This window comes from Rana temporaria, chromosome 1, assembly GCF_905171775.1.
Source record: "Rana temporaria chromosome 1, aRanTem1.1, whole genome shotgun sequence".
NCBI classification, from domain to species: domain Eukaryota; kingdom Metazoa; phylum Chordata; class Amphibia; order Anura; family Ranidae; genus Rana; species Rana temporaria.
The window spans coordinates 398,068,104-398,091,385 of record NC_053489.1 but is presented as its reverse complement, the minus strand read 5'-3'; the positions used below and the strand labels follow the sequence as shown (position 1 = coordinate 398,091,385).

Genomic DNA, 23,282 nt, shown 5'->3' with positions numbered 1-23,282 from the left:
CCTCCCACTGACACAGCAAGCAGGTGCTGAAAGAAGTAGTCTAGTTAGTTCTTAAAAGAAAAACAATAGTAGAAGAAACAATAATTACTATCTGAATATTTTAAATGATCACATAAGTGTCAGCACTCCTGCACACGAATACTCCTTATGCTCCATACACACGATCGGTTTTCGTGTTGGAAAAAGTCAGATGAGAGCTTTTGGTTGGGAATTCCGACCGTGTGTATGCTCCATCAGACTTTTTCCAATGGAAAAACTGATGGAAAAAGATAGAGAGCAGGTTCTCTATTTTCCTGCCCGAAAAAAATCAGATCGGAATTTCCTATTATGTGTACAAATTCCGACATGCAAAATTCCGACGCATTCTCGGAAACAAATCGACGCATTATCAGAAGCATAGAACTTAATTTTCTCGGCTCGTCGTAGTCTTTTACGTCGCCACGTTCTTGCCAGTCAAAAGTTCACCGAACTTTTGTGTGACCGTGTGTATGCAAGGCAGGCTTGAGCGGAATTTCGTCGGAAAAAACATCCAACTTTTTTCCGACAAGAAAAAACGATTGTGTGTACGGGGCATTAGTCTAAAACCCTAATACAAACTTCCTTCAACTTTAGCTTTTTTCAGAACTGCAAGCCTCAGAAATATTGTTGGTTTTTATTAGGGTTGTCCCGATACAAATACTAGTATCGGTATCGGGACCGATACTGAGCATTTGCGCGAGTACTTTTTTTTTCCCCCCAAGAGCTGGTGGAGAGGTAGCGGAGAGGGGTGAAGTGCGAGTGGAGAGGGGGTGGAGAGGGGGCGGAGAGGGGGCGGAGAGCGGAGCAGAGCAGTCCTTGTATGGAGGAGAGAAAAGCTGATGCTGCTGCCGCCTAGTCCCTAAGACAAAGCAAAGTCCCCCCCCGCCGCTGCCGACATCTAGTTGATCAGCCCTGGGGGAACACAACAGCTTTTATTTGAATAGCTGTGTGTTCCCAGCCGTGCCTCATGTATAGACACTCCACCTTGCCCAGAAACATTGATGGACAGATCACCCGTCCCAGGATTGGACGGGTGATCTGTCAATCAAAGTGCCCGGGGCAAGGGGGAGTGTCTATACATGACAAGTCGCTGCGGGAAACACACAGCTATTCAAATGAAAGATGTTCCCCCAGCGCTGATCAACTAGATGTTGGCAGCGGCGGGGGGGGGGGGACTTGGCTTTCTCTTAGGGGACACAAGGCTGCATTAGGGACATGGCTGCATTAGGGACATGGCTGCATCTGGGGACGTGGCTGCATTATGGACATGGCTGCATCTAGGGACATGGCTGCATTAGGGACATGGCTGCATTAGGGACATGGCTGCATCAGGGACATGGCTGCATCAGGGACATGGCTGCATCTAGGGACATGGCTGCATCAGGGACATGGCTGCATCAGGGACATGGCTGCATCAGGGATATGGCTGCATCAGGGACATGGCTGCATCTAGGGACATGGCTGCATCAGGGACATGGCTGCATTAGGGATATGGCTGCATCAGGGACATGGCTGCATTGGGGCATGGCTGCATTAGGGACATGGCTGCATCTAGGGACATGGCTGCATCAGGGACATGGCTGCATCTAGGGACATGGCTGCATCTAGGGACATGGCTGCATCAGGGACATGGCTGCATCAGGGACATAGCTGCATCAGGGACATGGCTGCATCTAGGGACATGGCTGCATCAGGGACATGGCTGCATCTAGGGACATGGCTGCATCAGGGACACGGCTACATCAGGGACACGGCTGCATCTAGGGACATGGCTGCATCAGGGACATGGCTGCATCAGGGACATGGCTGCATTAGGGACATGGCTGCATCAGGGACATGGCTGCATTAGGGACATGGCTGAATTTAGGGACATGGCTGAATTTAGGGACATGGCTGTATCTAGGGACGAGGCTGCATCTAGGGACGAGGCTGCATTTGGGGACACAAGGCTGCATTTGGGGACACATTGCTGCATTTAAAAAAAAGTATCGGTAATCGGTATCGGCGAGTACATGAAAAAAAGTATTGGTACTTGTACGCGATCCTAAAAAAGTGGTATCGGGACAACCCTAGTTTTTATCAGAGGAGAAACAAGTATATTTTTATAGAGGAAAACTGCCAACCAAGATGTCTCTGGGAGCAATGAATCATCAGTGCCAGCAAAACAAATGCTCCTTACTGCACAGCCTGAAAAGGTGATCTGTGACTAGTGATGATGATGAACCTGAAAATTTCTGTGTGTCAGCTCAGGGGGTACAGGGTCAGTGTCAGCGCTAATGTAGCCCTACCCCCGCAGGAGCTGCTGGTTTAGATTTTGGGCGGCACGTTACCTCTATTCTCACTGTCCAGGGTGAAAGGAGAATCTGAAGAATTTCAATGTCCACACACAATGTACCTCTTTTCTCTTTGGAGTAAGGGGATGGAAGGGTAGGTAGGTTCAGGTGCACAGTCACAAAGTAAGGAAACACTCCTGTTTCCAGCAAACAGTTCTCGTCGCCACTCTAGCCAGAGTGGGTATTGCTCACCCGGATAGGTCCCTCTCACTGGCCTAACAGCCGGGATGACACACGAAAATAAAGTACAGTCTCTGCCACAGACCTTCCATTCTCTGTGAGTTATCTTGGTCCGGAATCCTCTGCCACAGGATTCAGCACCCGGATCTCTTTAGCTTTTTCTCACTAGAAACTTTAGACCCGACAGGTGACACTGTCAGACCTCTCGATGTACGGTGCTGCCTTAGATGAGGTTTCCAGGCCTTCTCCTAAGGTACCAGCCTCTTGCATTGTCCTTACTAGGATAGGTCCTACCCTGGTCTCCTTCATCAAGTGGCTTCCTCCCGCAGGACGGACAGCACAGGATCACCTCTGCAGTACGGGCCCCAGCCAGACAACTGGGCCCACCAGACGAAGCCACAGCCCCGGGCCAACGTGGTCCCGGAGCTAGGATTTACAACACGCACCCCAGCCAGGCGGGCCATGAGGTGTGAACGGACCCCGCACCAATGGCGTCTGTCCCTTAAGTACCCCTCCCCAGCATGCACAGCAGGGTAACCACTCCCACTAATTCATTGCTGAGGGGGACACTCAATATACCATTACCGGGCTGCTGCCACCCTTGGCCTGGGGTGGTAATAACACTCCCAGGCTATCAATGGTGGATCACTCCCAGCACAGCCATGGCTAGAACAGAGGCTAAATTTGTCCTTAATCACTCTGGTCTGAGCCAAATAACAGCTCAGATGCCCATTAAATTTGAGGCAGTGCCTGTTCATCAGGAGCAGGGCGCTACACTGACATCTCCAACTCATGCACATAGATGTTTATTATGCTGTAACAGCCTTCAAAATGGGGCTCCCCACCCAGTCACAGCAACATGTGTTTCCATTGAAAAATTGCCTCCAACTCTTGTTTTAGTGACAACTCTATAACTTTGGATTTCCCATCACTTTCTGTGCTGATGATAATAGTTTTTAGGACAAAAAGTGAGAGTGAATCTTCCCACATGGGACAAAGACAATAAAAACAATTAAAGAAAATATAATCATGGCAGTCATTTCAACCTTTCCCTACTCTATCCAAAATAAAAAGAATACTATTTGGTTTTAGATAAACTTAAGAATTCCAATGGTTTCTTCTATATTTGAAAATGATTCAGAATCCCTGTCCTGGTACACCAGCTAATATGCCATACCTAGAGTCTACATACCATCTGGTATTCAAGGATATGGCTGGCTAAATCAATAAAGTTGGCTTGAAGGATATTAATCTCCCAACTTCTCCTCGTTTTAAGGGACTATCCTGTATTTAGAACTAAATCTCACTGTCCCACTCTTTTTGGTCTAATAAATAGACTTCAAAAACAAAGATTCACTATTTAACCACTTGCCAACCGACCCAATTCTGACACTTCTTTTATATATGAAAAAAATCTGTGTTTTTTACTAGAAAATTACTTAGGGCTCCCCAACATTATATGTATATTTTAGGAGAGACCCTGGAGAATAAAATGGCGATCTTTACATTTTTTTATGTCACACTGTATTTGCACAGAGGTGTAAGGATACTGCCTTATGAATACTAATTAGTACTATTGGATCTCAGCTGCAGAGGCTTCTCAGGTCTAACCACCAGTTCACTCTCTATATAGCCAGAAAGTTTTGGGGTTAATTCATCACAGCCTCAATCTGTACCAACATAAAGTAGCTTATTGCTGCATAGTATGAAATCATATAAGGAAAGTATTTTAAAGTCACTTGTATAAAAAAGGAAAGCTTACTGTGTACCTTGCTTGACAGTATTATGTTACACCTGACTTATGAAGGAGTAATTATTATCTGGCGTTTATATTGTTACTTCACAATATTTCTGCTTAGTACTGAAACAAGCATAGTCCATAAGAGTATTAAATCAGATAAGCATTAGCAGAGGTATATGTAATAACATTTCCTCAAACTTGCAAGTAATTGGTTTCACATCCCAATGCAGCAGGTAATTATATGAACATGATACTTGCAGTTCCGCTGGGTCTTGTAGTACACTGCTGCAGAATGTGCATAGGAGAGTCCTAGGTTAAATGATGTTGAAGAGTCTGTGCAGGGCTGAGGAAGAGTGCAGTGGGCTGAAGGCTCACTGCTTGATTAGACCAGGAGACAGAGATCTGTGGTCAGGGAGCTGACAGGTGAGAAGGTCTGCAATGGCTCCTGGGCTTCAGGGTGTGGGATGATTGTTCACAGGTGACGGCAGGCATCCAAGAGAATAACCGAACACCCTGCCGTCATCTGTGGGGGATTTAAATAGCCCCGATTTCGCGGGGAAAACGGGAAGGACGCTGAGTCGCACTTCCGCGTTCCAGCTTGGAACGCAGACGTCCGCGCACCGGAAGTGACGCGGACGTCTTTGCAGAACGGAGCGCAGCTGCTGGGAGAAGGCACAGCTGCGCTCGTTCTGCGAACAGTAACATCAGAGATGTTACATACTCCCCTCCTCAAGGGGGCACCACCAGTGCTCCCAGAGATAGAGGGCCGATTAGGATATCTTTGGTGAAATTGTCTGATTAGACGAGGGGCATGTATGTCAGAAGAATTTTCCCAAGAGTCATCAAGTTGATCGTAACCTTTCCAACGTATTAGGTATTGAAGAGTGGAACCACGTTTTCTAGAATCGAGTATTCTCTCAACTTCGTATTCAGTCTCGCCATGCACCTTAATAGGTGAAGGGGGACATGGCTTCCTATTAGGAAATGGATTAGAAACAAAAGGTTTAATGAGAGATACATGAAATGAAGAATGTATTTTCCAATCTGGGGGTAGAAGTAATTTGACAGCATTAGGATTAATCAAATGTGATATTTGAAAGGGTCCAGTGAATTGGGTGCCTAGTTTTTTTGATGGTATTTTTAGGTGAAGATTTCGGGTGGAAAGCCAAACTAAATCCCCGACCTTATAATTAGGAGGTACTGATCTGTGAACATCATAGTATAGTTTTTGTCTTTGTTGAGCAGTCTTTAGGTTGGAACGTAGAATATCCAGTGTATTTTTTAAAGAAGAAAGGTAGTTATCAACTGCTGGAACACTATTTGGGAGATAAGTGGTTGGTAGACTGTTGGGGTGGAACCCATAATTGGCAAAAAATGGTGTGAATCGAGACGAAGAACTGATAGAATTGTTATAAGAGAATTCAGCAAGGGGTAGTAGTTGAAACCAATCATCTTGTAGGTGTGTACAGTAACATCGTAGGTATTGTTCCAGGATTTGGTTGACACGTTCTGTCTGCCCATTTGTCTGAGGGTGGTAGGCAGTGGACATGCGGTGGTCAATTTGTAGAGCAATACATAGGGCCTTCCAAAATCTAGAGACAAATTGACTACCGCGATCCGAAATGATTTGTGAGGGTACTCCATGTAATTTGAGAACATTGGTAATGAATGCCTTTGCTGTCTCAAGGGAAGTTGGTAACTTCTTTAAAGGAATGAAGTGTGCCATCTTGGTTAAGAGATCTACTGTGACCATAATGGTGTTGGCACCGTTGGACCTAGGGAGATCAACTATAAAGTCCATCGACACAACTTCCCAAGGTCTATTAGGTACTGGGATAGAGGCGAGAAGACCGAAAGGGGGTTTCCTAGAATGCTTGTTACGAGCACAAATTTCGCATGAGCTAACATATTCATGGATCGTTTTAGCCAGATTGGGCCACCAATAATCTCTTTTAATGAGGTGAGTAGTTTTGTTGATCCCAGGGTGGCCGGCTAAGGGTGAGTCATGAAGATGCCTAAGAAGTGAGAGTTGTAGATTGGGGGGAACGCAGATCTTGTCGTTGAAAGTATAAACACCATCTGGTAATCTAGTAAGGTCTTTTGGTAAACAAGAGGGATCTCTGGAGAGTGTTTGAGAAATTAACTGTCTAAAGGAGGTGGAAACGCCAATGACTCGGTTTGATGGAATGATAGATAGTGGAGGAATCTCAGTAATTTGGTCCTCATTCATACGAGACAAGGAGTCAGCCTTGATGTTTTGTGTTCCAGGCCTGTAGGAAATATAAAAATCAAACCTGTCAAAAAATAAACTCCATCTGACCTGACGGGCAGAGAGTGTCTTACATGCCTTTAGATGTTGTAAGTTACGGTGGTCTGTCAGGATGGTTATTGGATGAGTGCTACCCTCCAACAAGTGTCTCCAATTTTCTAATGCATCTTTAATTGCAAGGAGTTCCTTTTCACCGATGGGGTAGTTCCTTTCTGCTGGTGATAGGGTCCTGGAGTAAAAAGCTACAGGATGTAAAGGCTCAGATTGAGTTGCACGTTGAGAAAGTATAGCACCCAAGGCATAATGAGAGGCATCTACTTCTACAGTGAAGTGGTATTGAGGGTTAGGCAGTTGTAAGATGGGGGCCGAAGTGTAACAGAGCTTAAGAGTGTCAAATGAATTCTGGGCCTCCTTTGACCAGGAGAAGGGTGTCTTTGAGCTAGTAAGAGCACTCAATGGTTTGACAATTGCTGAGAAATTCTTGATAAATTTGCGGTAGTAGTTTGAGAAACCGAGGAACCGTTGAAGAGCCTTCCTTGAGTGAGGTATTGGCCAGGAGATAATACACTCTACTTTAGATCGGTCCATTTGGATACCTTGGGGTGTAATTTGGTACCCTAGGAAAGAAATACTTGACTGGCTGAAAACACATTTCTCTAGTTTGGCATATAAGGAATGCGTTCTGAGCCTGGCCAAAACCCAACGAACGTGTTTAGTGTGTTCCTCAAGTGTATCAGAATAGATCAAAATGTCATCCAAATAAATTACTACGCAGATGTCAAGCAGATCCCTAAAAATGTCATTTATGAACCACTGGAAAGTAGCAGGTGCGTTACAAAGTCCGAATGGCATCACAGTGTATTCATATAGACCGTAGCGAGTCTTAAAAGCGGTCTTCCACTCATCACCTGGACGAATCCTGATCAAATTGTATGCACCCCTAAGGTCTAGTTTTGTAAAAACTTTAGAGGTTTGAAGGCGTTCAATGAGTTCAGGAATGAGTGGTAAGGGGTAGCGGTTCTTCACAGTGATACTGTTGAGGGCACGGTAATCAATGATAGGCCGTAGTGAACCATCCTTATTTTTGACAAAGAACATGGCGGCACTTGCGGGAGAAGTGGATGGTCTAATAAAGCCCTTTTTCAAGTTTTCATCGAGGTAACTCTTAAGGTGCACAAGCTCTGGTTGTGATAGAGGATAGATACGTGCAGTTGGGATTGGACAGGTAGGTAAGAGATCTATAGGGCAGTCGTATATTCGATGGGGGGGAAGAATTTCTGCCTTTGTTTTACTGAAAACATCTGAGAAATCTAGTAGATAACTAGGGAGATCTTTACAGTAAACTTCTGTGGAGAGAATCGTAAAAATTGGGTAGCAAGTCTCGTGGCAGAATGTGGAGTTTAAATTGAGTGAGTGGTTAGACCATAAAAAAGTTGGCTGGTGGAGTAGTAGCCAAGGTAACCCGAGAACTATTGGGAATAACGGAGATGGAATGACATCAAAGACAAGGGTCTCTGTATGGTTATTCCCGCAAGTGACCAGTAGGGGTGAGGTCTGAGAGGAAATTGGGCCATAGTTGGAACTAGAACCATCAATAAAAGTGACAGAGAGAGGATTTTGCTTAACCACACATGGAATTTTATTTGAATTCACAATTGCTAAATCAATGAAATTGCCACAGGCACCGGTGTCGACCATCGCTTCAATGGTAATTCTGGTTTGATCCCACTGTAAGGTAAGAGTGACATAAATAAATCGATTAGTGGTAGTTCCAGGTGGATTGGTTTTACAAATGTTAGAAATGTTACCTTCGGAGTTCCTCTTAAGGAGTGGACAAGTGGAGACAATGTGGTCTGGAGCGGAACAGTAGAGGCAGAGGTTATTAGCTCTGCGCCGTTGTTTCTCAGCCAATGATAAAGGACCTTTGACAGTTCCTAGTTCCATGGGAACATCCTTTGGAGGTGACTTAGATCTCCTGAATTGTGGAGGTAAGTAAGTGTTGAATTGTTCAGCCTTCCTTTCACGGAGACGCCGGTCAATGGTGAGAGATAAATGCATCAGATCTTCTAGGGATGGAGGAAGCTCTACGCGAGCTAACTCATCCTTCATTGATTCAGATAAACCTAATCTAAATTGATTACGGAGTGAAATGTCTGTCCACTGTGTCTCTCTGCTCCAACACTTGAATTCCGAAATATAGTCCTCCACATGTCTTTTCCCTTGTTTAAGGCTCCTAATGGTGTTCTCAGCTGTAAGCTGTTTGTTAGGGTCCTCGTAGAGGAGTGACATCTCATCCAAAAATGTATTAAATGCCCCCAGTAAATCACCATGTTCATCCACATATGCATCAGCCCAGACCCTAGGCTCTCCTTTCAAATATGATATGAGGGTGAGGATACGAACCCTGTCTGAATGATAGGTGCGGGGGCGCAGTTCAAACATGAGGCGGCAAGCACTAATGAATTGGCGGAAACATTTTCGGTCCCCTGAAAAGGGTTCAGGGGCGCAAACTTTGGGTTCAGGTCTCTCCCTGGGTAATGCAAAATTTTGGTTGCGTAAAGCGTCATTTTCTAGACGTAAATCATTGACGGTGGCAGTGAGGTTATCCACTCTTTGTGAAAGTCCAACTAGGTGGTTAGCAAGCTCTGCTGGATCCATTATCCTTTTAAAAGGGCGGTTCGGTTATTATGTAAGGATACTGCCTTATGAATACTAATTAGTACTATTGGATCTCAGCTGCAGAGGCTTCTCAGGTCTAACCACCAGTTCACTCTCTATATAGCCAGAAAGTTTTGGGGTTAATTCATCACAGCCTCAATCTGTACCAACATAAAGTAGCTTATTGCTGCATAGTATGAAATCATATAAGGAAAGTATTTTAAAGTCACTTGTATAAAAAAGGAAAGCTTACTGTGTACCTTGCTTGACAGTATTATGTTACACCTGACTTATGAAGGAGTAATTATTATCTGGCGTTTATATTGTTACTTCACAATATTTCTGCTTAGTACTGAAACAAGCATAGTCCATAAGAGTATTAAATCAGATAAGCATTAGCAGAGGTATATGTAATAACATTTCCTCAAACTTGCAAGTAATTGGTTTCACATCCCAATGCAGCAGGTAATTATATGAACATGATACTTGCGGTTCCGCTGGGTCTTGTAGTACACTGCTGCAGAATGTGCATAGGAGAGTCCTAGGTTAAATGATGTTGAAGAGTCTGTGCAGGGCTGAGGAAGAGTGCAGTGGGCTGAAGGCTCACTGCTTGATTAGACCAGGAGACAGAGATCTGTGGTCAGGGAGCTGACAGGTGAGAAGGTCTGCAATGGCTCCTGGGCTTCAGGGTGCGGGATGATTGTTCACAGGTGACGGCAGGCATCCAAGAGAATAACCGAACACCCTGCCGTCATCTGTGGGGGATTTAAATAGCCCCGATTTCGCGGGGAAAACGGGAAGGACGCTGAGTCGCACTTCCGCGTTCCAGCTTGGAACGCAGACGTCCGCGCACCGGAAGTGATGCGGACGTCTTTGCAGAACGGAGCGCAGCTGCTGGGAGAAGGCACAGCTGCGCTCGTTCTGCGAACAGTAACATCAGAGATGTTACAAGAGGTTTTTCAAACGCAATTTTTCTGGAAAACAAATAATGAGCGCAATATATAACCTAACTTTTTGTAAAATATGAAAGATGATATTACGCCGAGTAAATAGATACCCAACATGTCATGCTTTAAAATTGTGCAAGCTCATAGAATGGCGGCAAACTGCGGTACTTAAAAATCTCTATAGGCGATGCTTTAAAAAATTCTACAGGTTACCAATTTAGAGTTGACCAGAGGAGATCTAGTTCTAGAATTATTGCTTTTGCTCTGTGGGCATGACCTACATATGTGTTCACCACTGCGAGTTAGCACGGGGTGGGAGAGAGGGGCGGGAATGCTTTGAATTTTTTTTTATTAAGAATTATTTTATTAAAACATTTTTTATAAGACCCCAGATCTCTCCTCTACAATGAAAAGCATTTGAAAAAAACAAAACCTTGATCTAGTGCTTTAAAAAAAAAGGCCTTGTTTACACTGGGCCAGAACCAAAAGTGACATCATGTCATTGCCCTGGTCCTCCTAGACCAGTGTTCCCCAACCCCCGGTCCGCGGCCCACTACCGGGCCGCAGCCCTTCTGCAGCCGGGCCGCGAGTGCGAGCAGGCGGCATGAGACTTTTCTTCCTCCTGCCATCGCTCTGTAATCCTCACAGACCCGACAGCGGGAGGCGGAACAATTCTGGGTGGAGGGCGGAGCTGCCCAAGGTTATCAGACAGGCGATTGGCTGCTAGGACTGTCCTTCATCCTAGCAGCCAATCACCTGTTTGTTACCTCGGCCCTCCATCCAGAACTGTCCCGCCTTCCTTTCCTGCAACGCCTATCCTAAGTCTCCCTCAGTTACTGAGGGGAAGGTTATACAGGGGAACATGGGTGGCAAGTGACATGGCTGCAGGTGGCAGGCTGTGGGTGACAGGCTGTGGTGGCAAGTGACATGGTGGCAAGTGACATGGTGGCAGGTGACATGGCGGCAGGTGGCAAGTGACATGGCTGCAGGTGGCAAGTGACATGGCTGCAGGTGGCAAGTGACATGGTGGCAAGTGACATGGCTGCAGGTGACAGGCTGTGGTGGCAAGTGACATGGTGGCAGGTGACATGGCTGCAGGTGGCAAGTGACATGGTGGCAGGGGCAGGCTGTGGGTGGAAAGTGAAATGGCTGCAGGTGACAGGCTGTAGGTGGCAAGTGACATGGCTGCAAGTGACAGGCTGTGGTGGCAGGCTGTAGGTGGCAAGAGACATGGTGGCAGGCTGCAGGTGACAAATGACATGGCTGTAGGTGGCAGGCCTGGAGTGTGGGGGGGGGGGGACTGATGACTGTAATGTGGGGGGGCCTGAAGAAGTTAAATTGGGGTGACCAAGAACTGTCATGTGAGGGGGGCTGAGTATATTAAAGTGGAGGTTGGGAATGTAATGTGGGGGGTAGGCTGCCACTGATTCTGCATTATGGTGGGTTTAACTATTTAATTTATTACTACAATGTAATAGAAATAATGCGCTGACAAATTGCCCGCAAAAAATCACTTACCCCCCCCCCCCCCCGCATGCCATCCCCAACCTCCCCCAACTGGGCCTTGGCAAAATTTCTTCCACACAGCCGGTCCCCGGTGCCAAAAAGGTTGGGGACCACTGTCCTAGACCATAGAGATGAGCAGAGGCCATCTGTCCTCTGCTCATCTCTGTTACCAGGCACCGTAACTGCTGGATAGGTTCCTGGAGCTACCAATTCCCCAGGTAAGCCTGAGAACCACTGCTCGGATCACTTTTATCGGTTAGAGAATCGCTGGCTGAAAAAAACAATACAGAGGTTATGGCATATTGTTTCAGCCATAACCCTGGTATTCTACTTCCAGCCGAGGATGTCTTTTTTCTATGGTCTGGTTGGGAAGTGCTACTGAAACTGTAAACTAAAATTTCTCATCCCATTATTGCATGAGTTTAAACAGTAGAAAGAAAAAAATGTTTTATTAAAACACTTATGGACTTAACCAATCATGTTAAAACCCCATAGTTCATGTACAGTAACTCTGGGTGTGTCCTTTGCCTACATACTTTTTTGCAAAATGTTTTCTTCTTGTCATCTTAGAGGGTTGTGAGGTATAATGATATATAAAATATCAGATTCATTTCCATGCTCCAGTTTTCAGTTAATTTTTTTTTATTTCTTTTTACAAATAGAGATGAGTGAATGTGCCTGTGTTCCATTTGCAGATTCATCAAACCCTTTATAAAGTCCAAAAATTTGAAATTTAATTCACACACTAATTGGGGTGAAACTTGAAAATGAATGGTCTATTTTTAAAAATAACAGGCAAGGCATTGTAAAAAAAAGGGAGCGGGGAGCTGGGCACCACCATGGGGGACATTTAACAACTACTTTTTTTGTACAAAGGGTTTTATTGAACATACAGATCAACAGAATAACAGAACAGTGGTGGACGCATCAAGGAGAAATAATTGTAAAAACAGATATCAAGAAGGGTAGTCCGAGACAGAATTTTAAGCAAGCCCTTGGAAATCCAAGGGCGATCACGTGTGGTCAGCAAGAGGTTGTCATCCACTCGTAAGTCCTGATAGGATGGTAGCATGCTAGACTAGGTTTATGCGCTAGTGGTCTTGCAGAGCCATATGTAAAACATGTGTCAAGAGGGAAATACAAAACATAACATATCAAAAAGAGAATACATAAAAAAGGTAGTATATACCATTATTCAAAAGAAACATTTTCTCACCATGTGTCCAATCCCAGCAGGACCAGGCCTGTGGGCCAGAGAGACATAAAAAAAAAGGTAGGAAGAAGCAGAGGGGAAAAGGAAGACCAGAAAGTAAATAGGATAGGTGTGAAAGGCAGAGAAAAAAGGAGAGGAAAAAAAAAGGGGGGGGGGTGGTAAGGAAAGAGATGAGTCCACGAGGTGAGGGGAACAGAGGCGTACTAGAGAGAGAGGAGCGCTGGGTCAAATAATGAAGGGTGGTTATGAGCCACTCAGGGTTACCATACCCGGAGGAATTTGTCATGAGTATCTGATAACACGGCTTTCAGTTTCTTGTTTACCATAATGTCATTCACGCAGTTTGTAACTGCTTCGAAACTAAGGGCCGGAGTAAAAATGTGAGACACCAGTTGGCGTTCCAGGCGAAGTAGTTCTGTGATCGGTTTCCACAGAAGGGCCTCAAAAGGGTCCCTCTTTAGGTTGGTGTTAAAGAGGTTGCGAAGGAGCGTATAAACTCTGACCCACACTCTGCACACCTTGGGGCAGGTCCACCAGATGTGCGCCATTGTACCCTCTTGGGAACACCCACGGACACATAAGGTGGAATAGGATAGGATAAAACTCGCCAATCTGGCCGGGGTGTAATGCCATCTGTAGAACACTTATAAGTGTTTTCCAAAAAGAGGACATTCTTGGGGCATACTTTTTTTATTTATTTATGGTGCACAGTATGGTATAGTAGGGAGTGGTTCCTCCATTTCATGTGACTTTGCAGAAGAACTTCGGAAAACACCAGTGCTTTCATCTACATGTTTGGGATGTTTTTAGACTGTATGTGTTGTTATGTAAGATTATAATGGGCATGTTTGTATTTTAGCAGCACATGATTTGCATGTTTAATGTATCTGCTTAATTTTGCATTATTGGTTGGCTTAAATACAGCAGCACCTAGGCCCGGACTAGCCATAGGGCATACCGGGAACATGACCGGTGGGCCGCGGTAGCCCGTGGGCCGCATCTCACATCTCCTTCCAGCTGCAAGTCGGGGCCGCACTTGAGTGACAGTGACACCCGTCGGCACGTCAGGGGGCCGGGACCCGCAAAGATCCCCTTCTCTCTGGCACGGTGGCCACGGCTCTGATGATTTGATCAGTTTCGGCTGTCTCTCACAGCCGAGCAGAGTGAAGCGGCCTCCTCCTCCTCCTTTATGTCTACACAGGGGGAGGGGACCCGCGCTGATCTGAGGTACATTATGGGTCTGAAGGGGGGGTCTGTATTGTAAGGGGGTTTCTGCATTTTAGGGGTGGTCTGAAATGTAGGGGGGTTCTGTATTGTAGGGGGGTCTAATGTAAGGGGGGTTCTGTATTGTAGGGAGCTCTGAAATGTAGGGGGGTCTGTATTGTAGGGGGGTCTGAAATGTAGGAGGGGTTCTGTATTGTAGGGGTGTCTGTAATGTTGGAGGGGTCTGTGTTGTAGGGGGAGTCTGAAATGTAGGGGGTTCTGTATTGTACAGCACAGAGCACGGAGGGGACAGCACGGAGCATGGAGGGGACAGCACGGAGGGGGACAGCATGGAGGGGGACAGCACAGAGTACGAAGGGAGACAGCACAGAGGACGGAGGGGGACAGCACGGAGGAAATTAATCACTGACTCTGTTCATTTGGAAAAGGTAGGAGCCAAATTTAGCGGCTCCTACCTCTGCTTTCCATCCTGACAGATTGAGGGGGGAGAGCAGCACGGTGCAAGGAGGGAGACAGCACGGAGCATGGAGCACAGAGGGGACAACACGGAGCACGGAGGGGGGCAGCACGGAGGGGACAGCATGGAGGGGGACAGCACGGAGCACGGAGGGGGACAGCACGGGGACAGTCAGCAGTGATCAATGCGGCTTTGGGGGGAGTTATAAGCACCAATCTAGTATAACTTTAACTAAAACAGCTGAAAAGGGGGCAGATCAGTACTTGCAACTCCCCTGCCGCACCGATCACCCTGACTGCCCAGGTATCAGGTGAAGCATCGGAGCATTTCCCCGAGTACAAGTACTCAGGGAAATGCTCGGTACCGATACTATTATCGGTATCGTGACATCCCTAGAGAGAACCAAGGCTTCAGGTGGCCGCATTGCTGGACAGTGGGACAGGTGATTGTGGGTTTAACCTCTCTGGCAGTATGTCTGATTATTGATGCTGAAAGCGGTACATTGTTTTGCATGGAAATTTGGCGTTTTATATTGTAGGCCTGTAATTCTTAGGAATAACTCACTTAAATCTGTCCAAACAATTGATTTCTTTCCACCATAACAGTGCAGGTATTATGGACTGTACTCATTAGGCACACATCTTTTTTGTCACGCCATCACAGTGCCATATTTTTGCCTTTCTGCCTGGCAACCATTACTCCAGTCTTCAGCTTTATACTGCTAAACATTGGCGGCATGTCGCACTGGTTAGCCCTAACGGTTCCTCAGGCATCCTTATTATTCTCCAGAAGAAACTCATAAAGTTCAGGAGATGTGTAAAAGTTGTCGGTAGATACGAAAAAGCCCTGATTTAGCAATGGCTCAATCAGTGAAAGAACAGAAGATGTTGCCATTCAATAGTTGCTGTATTTTGGGTTGCATTTTGTTCCTTGTCCAGTGTATAGGACAACATTCCAAATGTAGCCAGTTTTTACATCAAATCGTGCTCTCTTCGATGGCCATTAGACTTTCATCTATGCTAATATCTGTCTGGCACATAGCTCTGTTGGAAATTCTTCAGGATCATTAGATATACTTTTCAAATTTTCTTGAGTTTTGGTGCTGGATAAATAGTTTCATCAAATTCTTTGTTTGCAAATATTTCATTATCAGGGAAAATTGTACTCTGATATGATCATGCCGAAGAATGGAGTGGGAAGTTATTTGTTAGTTGTCCAATACCACTTCTGCAGGTGTTTCCCCACCACCCTCTGAAGTATTAATAGGCCCAGAAATTTACAAATGTCATCTTTGGTCACTGGTTTCCACTTTCTACTTTTTGAAAACTTCCAATGCATAGTAGCTTGTTGCTCTTGGTACTGGTTTGTCTCCGTAACTATTTCAATAACCTCAATGGTCAGAAATAGGTCTAGGTATGCCAAGGGGTTGTCACCTTCAACGTCCACTGTCATACCAGATGCTTCGGTAAATGGGAATCTTGGGGGCACTGCGTGATTCGTATCGCAGTTAATAGAGCACCAGGTCCACACATCACTGAGCTCAGTCGCAGTATCATTGCCGAAATAACTTTCTGTGTCTGATGACGAATTTCGCCATGAATCACTATCACTCAATTCTGCAAGTGATCCTGAATCACTATCTCCGTTTTCAAGCGGGTCCATAACCCGCTTTTGATGTAGAGGCACACTTTTTGGATGCTATGGATGTTCTCCAGTTTCCAGGCAGACATGGCACTGGACAAAACACTAGGGACAAACTGAGATCAAATGATTTGATACAATAATGCAATCCAATAAGATTACAATGTATTCTGTGTTGCGTTTTATACTTTTTGAATTTGCTGCCGTTTCCACCCTCCTGCGTCGCAACGCTCGCAGGGGGAACGGAGCCGTAACACACAAGGCATCGGGTGGAAGATCTGCCCGCTGGACACAGCGGCAGTACATCACGGGATCGTGGGGTAAGGTAAGTAATCTCTTCCAGAATCCTGCAATGCAATCCCGAGTGTGGCTCGGGATTACCGCCAATGTTACTAAAATTTCACCCGAGCCACACTCTGGAAAACCGCCATGGTGGTTAAAAGTCTGAAAAGACTGAAAACATTCTGGGGTTGATTTACTAAACCAGTGAGTGTGTATGTGACTCTATACTCTGTCCCTAACTACTCAATGTCTCCTCCTGCACGCAATAACAAAAGGCTGCTGGAAACCCTGACTTTTATAGGTAGGGGGCCGTCAGATAAGAAAAACCCTGTGATTGACCCTTCTAAGACACCAGGAGATGCAAAGTTGGTAACTGACTAATGTTTACCATTTCCACAAACCGAGTGTGACTGGGGTTGGAGCCAAACACATGTTCAACTTGGACTCAAAGCTCAACTCAAATTATGAAAATGTTTATCTTAATGTTTAAATAGTCTTCTTTTTGCAAAGAATATTCAACTGACTGCATTCCTGGTTACTACTGCCTTTTTCAGTTGTTTCTAACCTTTCCAACTTGGGGAGAGATTACAATTAGATGTATGATATTGTTCAACATTGGTAATAATGCTTGCTATCATGCTCACCTGGGCTTTTTGGATATACATGCATAATTTGATGTTATTTTATGTTATATTATATCTCTACATGTGACTTATCACTACAGATGATATATTAGGCATTGTTAATCATGTTTCCTTGTTTAAGGAAGCATGTTTTTTAGGTTTTGCAAGTTGAAATTAAAGTAGCTTGTCCACTACTGAGCTACTCTGCAACCAAGCACTCATATCCATATAGAAACTATGTACTATATTATTATATTATTTAAAAAACAGGAAACAGAACACTTTAACATTACCCAAAATAAGGCTTATGTAGCGTGTTTTACATGCTAAACCACAAGCTACTTGTATAACTCAATATACCCGCTAAAACAGCATGTATTATTTTATTATGTCTATGATTACCTGACTCGCATTCAGCTCTCGTTGTGTTAAGATCAGCAATGACATCCACAAAGTGACAGATGGAGAAAAGTCTGCATCCTCTGTAGCAGGCACCAAGGACATCATCCTGTGGGAGGACACAGGCAGCATGAGTAGTTTGTTCTCTCATTTATTTCTCTAATCACTCAATTTCAAGTCTGATTAGATCTAAATCTGAAAATACATTTTAGAGTATGTCATTCTGGCATAAAACATTAACTATGGAGAAATCACAATGTGCTATTGAACCATAAATGTTCAAAATGACTTAATAGTTGGGAATCATAAAATAAAAATATCACCAAAGAGTCAAGATGTTAAGACACTTGTTATTAAATAATAATGGGGTACCAGTTTATCAAAGGTACTGTATTTCAGCTAAATATTTCATATCCAGAGTAAAAATAGTATCAGTGCAGGTGCAAAATCAACTTTGTGGCCCATCTGCACTAAATTCTTGACTTGACTCCGTTGCTGATGATGAAATTTACAGATGCAAATGAAGTTGGTGCAGTAATTACTTCCTATTCTCTCTTTTAGCAAGATCCAGGCGAAGTTTCAATTGCAGACAGAGTGACTGCAAGAAATTAGCTCCTGCAATACCGGCCCTTTTAAAAACCCATAGGGCTCTGTGTATCCATTGTCATTCGTTCATCTGGTATTAAATATATATTTGTAAAGAAAAATTGTATGCTTGTATGCTGCATATATTACAGAATTAATTATCTCCGCACTTGATCTAGCTAATGATCACAGAAAACCAAACTAAAATGATTCCAACATTTAGAGAAAAAAAATAAAAATTTGCGTTAAAGTGTGCTCACTCATATCCTGTCATGGATATGTAGTATGTCTGGCAGCTCACCTTTCTCTCCATGTGTTCATTAGAGGCCAGACTCTTTTATCGTTGCCAAAAAGGATGGCACCTTGAGACCCTGCATCGACTATCGAGGTTTAAACGCTGTTACTATTAAAAATCGATACCCCTTACCCTTAATATCTGAGCTATTCGATAGGTTGAAGGGTGCCTCCATTTTCACCAAGTTGGATCTCAGGGGGCATACAACCTCATTCGAATACGAGAGGGTGACGAATGGAAGACTGCTATTAAACACTCGAGACGGCCATTACGAATACCTTGTTATGCCTTTTGGGTTGTGTAATGCCCCAGCTGTGTTTCAAAACTACCGATTTTGGCTTGTCTCCGACTACTCCTTTTTGCCTGTGACCCTGACCCTTGGCCTGTCCCTTGGTTATCCTTGTCTGCCTGTTGCACCGACCTCGGCTTATCCCTGACTTTCTCTGTGTCCTGAGTGGCTGCTTCCCCTCTCCCTATGGAGCATGACCTAGGGGACTCCGGGGGCCACGACCTGGATCCAGTTGCAGCGAAGGCCATCCTCACCACTAGAGGCTCTGGTGAATACCAGCTGTATCTTAGACGCTGCGCCCTGGGGAATCTTGGGCTCAAGCTTCCTGTAGAGTCCCTGTTTGTGCCCCAGTGAACCTCTCCTCCATATCCACTCTGTGGTTCATCCGCAGCAGTCTGCTATAGGGTTCACTACCTTGTGGTGCACCCCTGACTCCAACGGGGTGCACTTGTCATCTGACCACAGGTGACCTGACATATCCACAAGTGTAGAGTATTTCCTTTGCTGCTGCTGGTGGAATGGAGTGGTGTATGAATGAAACAAAGTGAATATATGCTGTTAAGGAAGGGGAAGAAGTTAAATGCCCCCTTTCCTTTGCCCTGCATAGACAAAAGAAAGGGTCATTTATAAAAATAAATAAATAAATAAAGACAATTAATAAAGGAAGGTTGATGTGAGTCAGTTACACTTTTAAAGTCTCTATGGAGCTATGTTATTCCCTAGTCATGCAGATGAAGTAGCTAGTGGTTAGCTGCCAGTAAGCCTGGGTTCACACTTGTCCGACAAATGCTCCGACATTGGGAGCTCATGTCACATGACGTGTGAAAATGAATGTTTCCCTATGAGAGCCGTCTTAACTGGTCCTACACAAGTCGGTCCGATTTTGAAAATGTTCCCTGTACTACTTTGGTCCAACTTTGATCCTACTTCAGCCCATTAAATATCATTGAAGTCGGATCAAAGTAGGATCCTTGTCCTAACCATCCGACTTGTGACATCCGACATTGTGATTACAGCAGCAGTAAAAATAATTTATCTCGCACTGGGATTGTTTTGATTGGTCAAAGAACAAGTCAGACTATCACAAAGTCGGATCAAAGTAGTATCCTGTTCATGAAAGTCAGATGGATGTAGGACCAATGTAGGACCAATGGAGGACTGATGTCGCAGAGCAAAGTAGGATGAAAGTCGGATGACTGTCGTGTAGTATCAGTGTGAACTCCTTAGAGTGGCCTTGAGTGGCCTCCATCACCTGTGTGTTGTTTACTGGCCTGATTTACCAGCATGCTTTGAGTTGTGGCTTTGTAACCTTTCACTCTCCCCCTTCGAGGAATGATATACAGTGTGTACTGTCTATTTCCTGTACTCTTTTGGAGAGCCAGTGATAACACCCATTTCAAACTCTGTTGGATAGCCCATGAGTACATCTATCTCACACTCTGTTGTAGAGCCAGTGAATACACTCAGAAGCAGCAGCAGTACCAACGTGCTGGTTACTGTGCATTTACTAAAATTGTGCATTGTAAAAACCATAATAGCTATTAATACCATACCAATGTTGACAGTATTCACAGGAATTGTAACATTTATAGCAATTTTATATCAATATTTTTGAAAGTATACTTAATAAGTTATATTCATATATTAAAAGTCTGGAAGTTGATGACCTTTCTAAATCTTCAAAAAGGAGTAAATGAGTTGAAGATTTTGGGGACACCGGTTTTAGAGTTTTTAAGAGGCATGTGTGCATCTGTCCTAGAGTGGTGATGGTGGGGGTTGCCTGACCAGAAAATCCCAGTGCCCAGAGTATGCAAGATATTGGGAAAGAAGAACTGCAAACCATTGTTAGATGCAGTGTAGATTAACATACTGTACATCTGGGAGAGGTTTACATGTTAACAGGTTTTATACACCTGATAAAACATTAAAGGGGTTGTAAACCCTTGTGTTTTTTCACCTTGAAAAACCTTCTGACACTGTCCAGCCCCCCCACACCTGAGCCCGTTAATTTCCTTGGCGGAGACATGCTCTTCATCTCTGCCCGTTGTCTCAGCTCTTGATTGGATAGATTGGTAGCAGCGCAGCCATTGGCTCCCGCTGCTGTCAATCAAATCCAATGATGTAGGTGACGGGGGGCTGGGCTGAGTCCCGCTTTCTGAGTGAATACACACAGAAGCAGGACTCAAGACGCGTGCCCACACGGGTGTCCATCAAGGAGAGTGCTTCTCCAATGTGGACACCTGTTGTGGGGAGGAGCTACCAGCGCTGCTAAGGGGACCCCAGAAGAGGACAAATCGGGGCCACTCTGTGCAAAACGAACTGCGTGAAGTGGCGGTAAGTATGACATGTTTGTTATTTTTTATTTATTTTTTTAAAACAAGGGATTACAAACCCTTTAAAATAGAACTATTGGCAAAATTGAAAATTACACACATGATGTAGTCTGTTAAAAGCGTTAATACAGCAGTCTGAGTCCCCTCTGTAACTGTTTTTTTTTACCTGTTGTTCCTGACAGAAAATCTTATTTCTCAACTTATTTTAACAGACAAAGCAAAAGTTTCAGTTAGAGGGTTGAGACAAACCATTTAACACTGACAGGGGTGCTTACAATTGTCAGCTTTTATTCATATAGTTACAATTTTTATCCCAATATGTAAAGTCTAGTTGTTTATAATGCTGCTGTCCAAGACTGGCCATGTTGCTCCTCCAAAATACAGTGGGGGAGTGAGTGTAGCCACCCTAATACAGAAGGTGTATTACTGGCTGGACCATTAGGTGCAAATAAAGGGAAAACAAAAAAAAAAATGCAGCCACTACATACTGTATAGGGATTGGCAATATGCATTATATTGCATGCATTTTAACCTTTGTGCTCAGGCGATCTATTTAATCAAATAACAGGTGGTAATTTTCATTCTACATTCATAATTTGCAGATGCTTTTAGTTCTCCCTACTTTATCCTTTATCTTTTAAATTATTCAGTTTAATGATTATGTAAAATTAATATATGTAAATATGAACATATATGTGTGTATATATATATATATATATATATATATATATATATATATATATAGTCATTCTCGAAATTGTTGGCACCCCAGGAATTTTTCCAAAAAATCAAGTATTTCTCACAGAAGTATTGCAGTAACACATGTTTTGCTATACATATGTTTATTCCCTTTGTGTGTATTGGAACAAAACAAAAAAAGGGAGGAAAAAAAGCTAATTGGAAATAATGTCACACAAAACTCCAAAAATGGGCTGGTCAAAATTCTTGGCACCCTTAACTTAATATTTGGTTGCACACTCTTTGGAAAAAATAACTGAAATCAGTCGCTTGCTATAACCATCAATACCACTCTTCCTTTGCAAACTGCTCCAGGTCTCTCTTATTGCAAGGGCGCCTTTTCCCAACAGTAATTTTAAGATCTCTTCACAGGTGTTCAATGGGATTTAGATCTGGACTCATTGCTGGCCACTCTAGAACTCTCCAGTGCTTTGTTGCCATCCATTTCTGGGTGCTTTTTGACATATGTTTGGGGTCATTGTCCTGCTGGAAGACCCAAGATCTCAGACCCAAACCCAGCTTTCTGACACTGGGCTCTACAGTGCGACCCAAAATCCTTTGGTAATTCTCAGATTTCATGATGCCTTGCACACATTCAAGGCACCCAGTGCCAGAGGCATCAAAACAACCCCAAAACATCACTGGACCTCCACCATATTTCACTGTAGGTACTGTGTTATTTTCTTTGTAGGCCTCATTCCGTTTTCGGTAAACAGTAGAATGATGTGCTTTACCAAAAAGCTCTATCCTGGTCTCATCTGTCCACAAGACGTTTTCCCAGAAGGATTTTGGCTTACTCAAGTACATTTTGGCAAACTGTAGTCTTGCTTTTTTATGTCTCTGTGTCAGCAGTGGGGTCCTCCTGGGTCTCCTGCCATAGCGTTTCATTTCATTTAAATGTCGACGGATTGTTTGCCCTCACACCGATGCTCCCTGAGCCTGCAGGACAGCTTGAATTTTTTTGGAACTTGTTTGGGGCTGCTTATACACCACCTGGACTATCCTGCATTGCAATCCGTCATCAATTTTTCTCTTCCGTCCACGCCCAGAGAGATTAGTTACAGTGCCATGGGTTGCAAACTTCTTGATAATGTTGCGCACTGTGGACAAAGGCAAATCTAGATCTCCGGAGATGGACTTGTAACCTTGAAATTGTTATTTTTCCACAATTTTGGTTCTCTAGTCCTCAGACAGTTCTCTTCTCCTCTTTCTGTTGTCCATGCTTAGTGTGGCACAGACAGACACACATTGCAAAGACTAAGTGAACTTCTCTGCTTTTTATCTGCTTTCAGGTGTGATTTTTATATTTCCCACACCTGTTACTTGCCCCAGGTGAGTTTAAAGGAGCATTTCATGCTTGAAACAATCTTATTTATCCACAATTTTGAAAGGGTACCAAGAATTTTGACCAGCCCATTTTTGGAGTTTTGCGTGACATTATGTCCAATTTGCGTTTTTTCCTTTTTGTTTTGTTCCAATACACACAAAGGGAATAAACATGCGTATAGCAAAACATGTGTTACTGCAATACTTTTCTGTGAGAAATACTTG

General features: G+C 44.1%; 1 protein-coding gene across 2 annotated transcripts in view; it reads right to left on the bottom strand.

Annotated features, from left to right (window-relative positions):
• The window catches only part of TMEM59L (transmembrane protein 59 like), a 101,741-nt gene that overhangs the window by 43,777 nt on the left and 34,682 nt on the right, over positions 1-23,282 (bottom strand). For both annotated transcript variants that reach the window (XM_040322914.1, XM_040322923.1), the window contains exon 2: positions 17,495-17,600. In XM_040322914.1, coding sequence (XP_040178848.1) covers positions 17,495-17,600 — 106 coding nt within the window. The remainder of the gene's footprint in view (positions 1-17,494; positions 17,601-23,282) is intronic.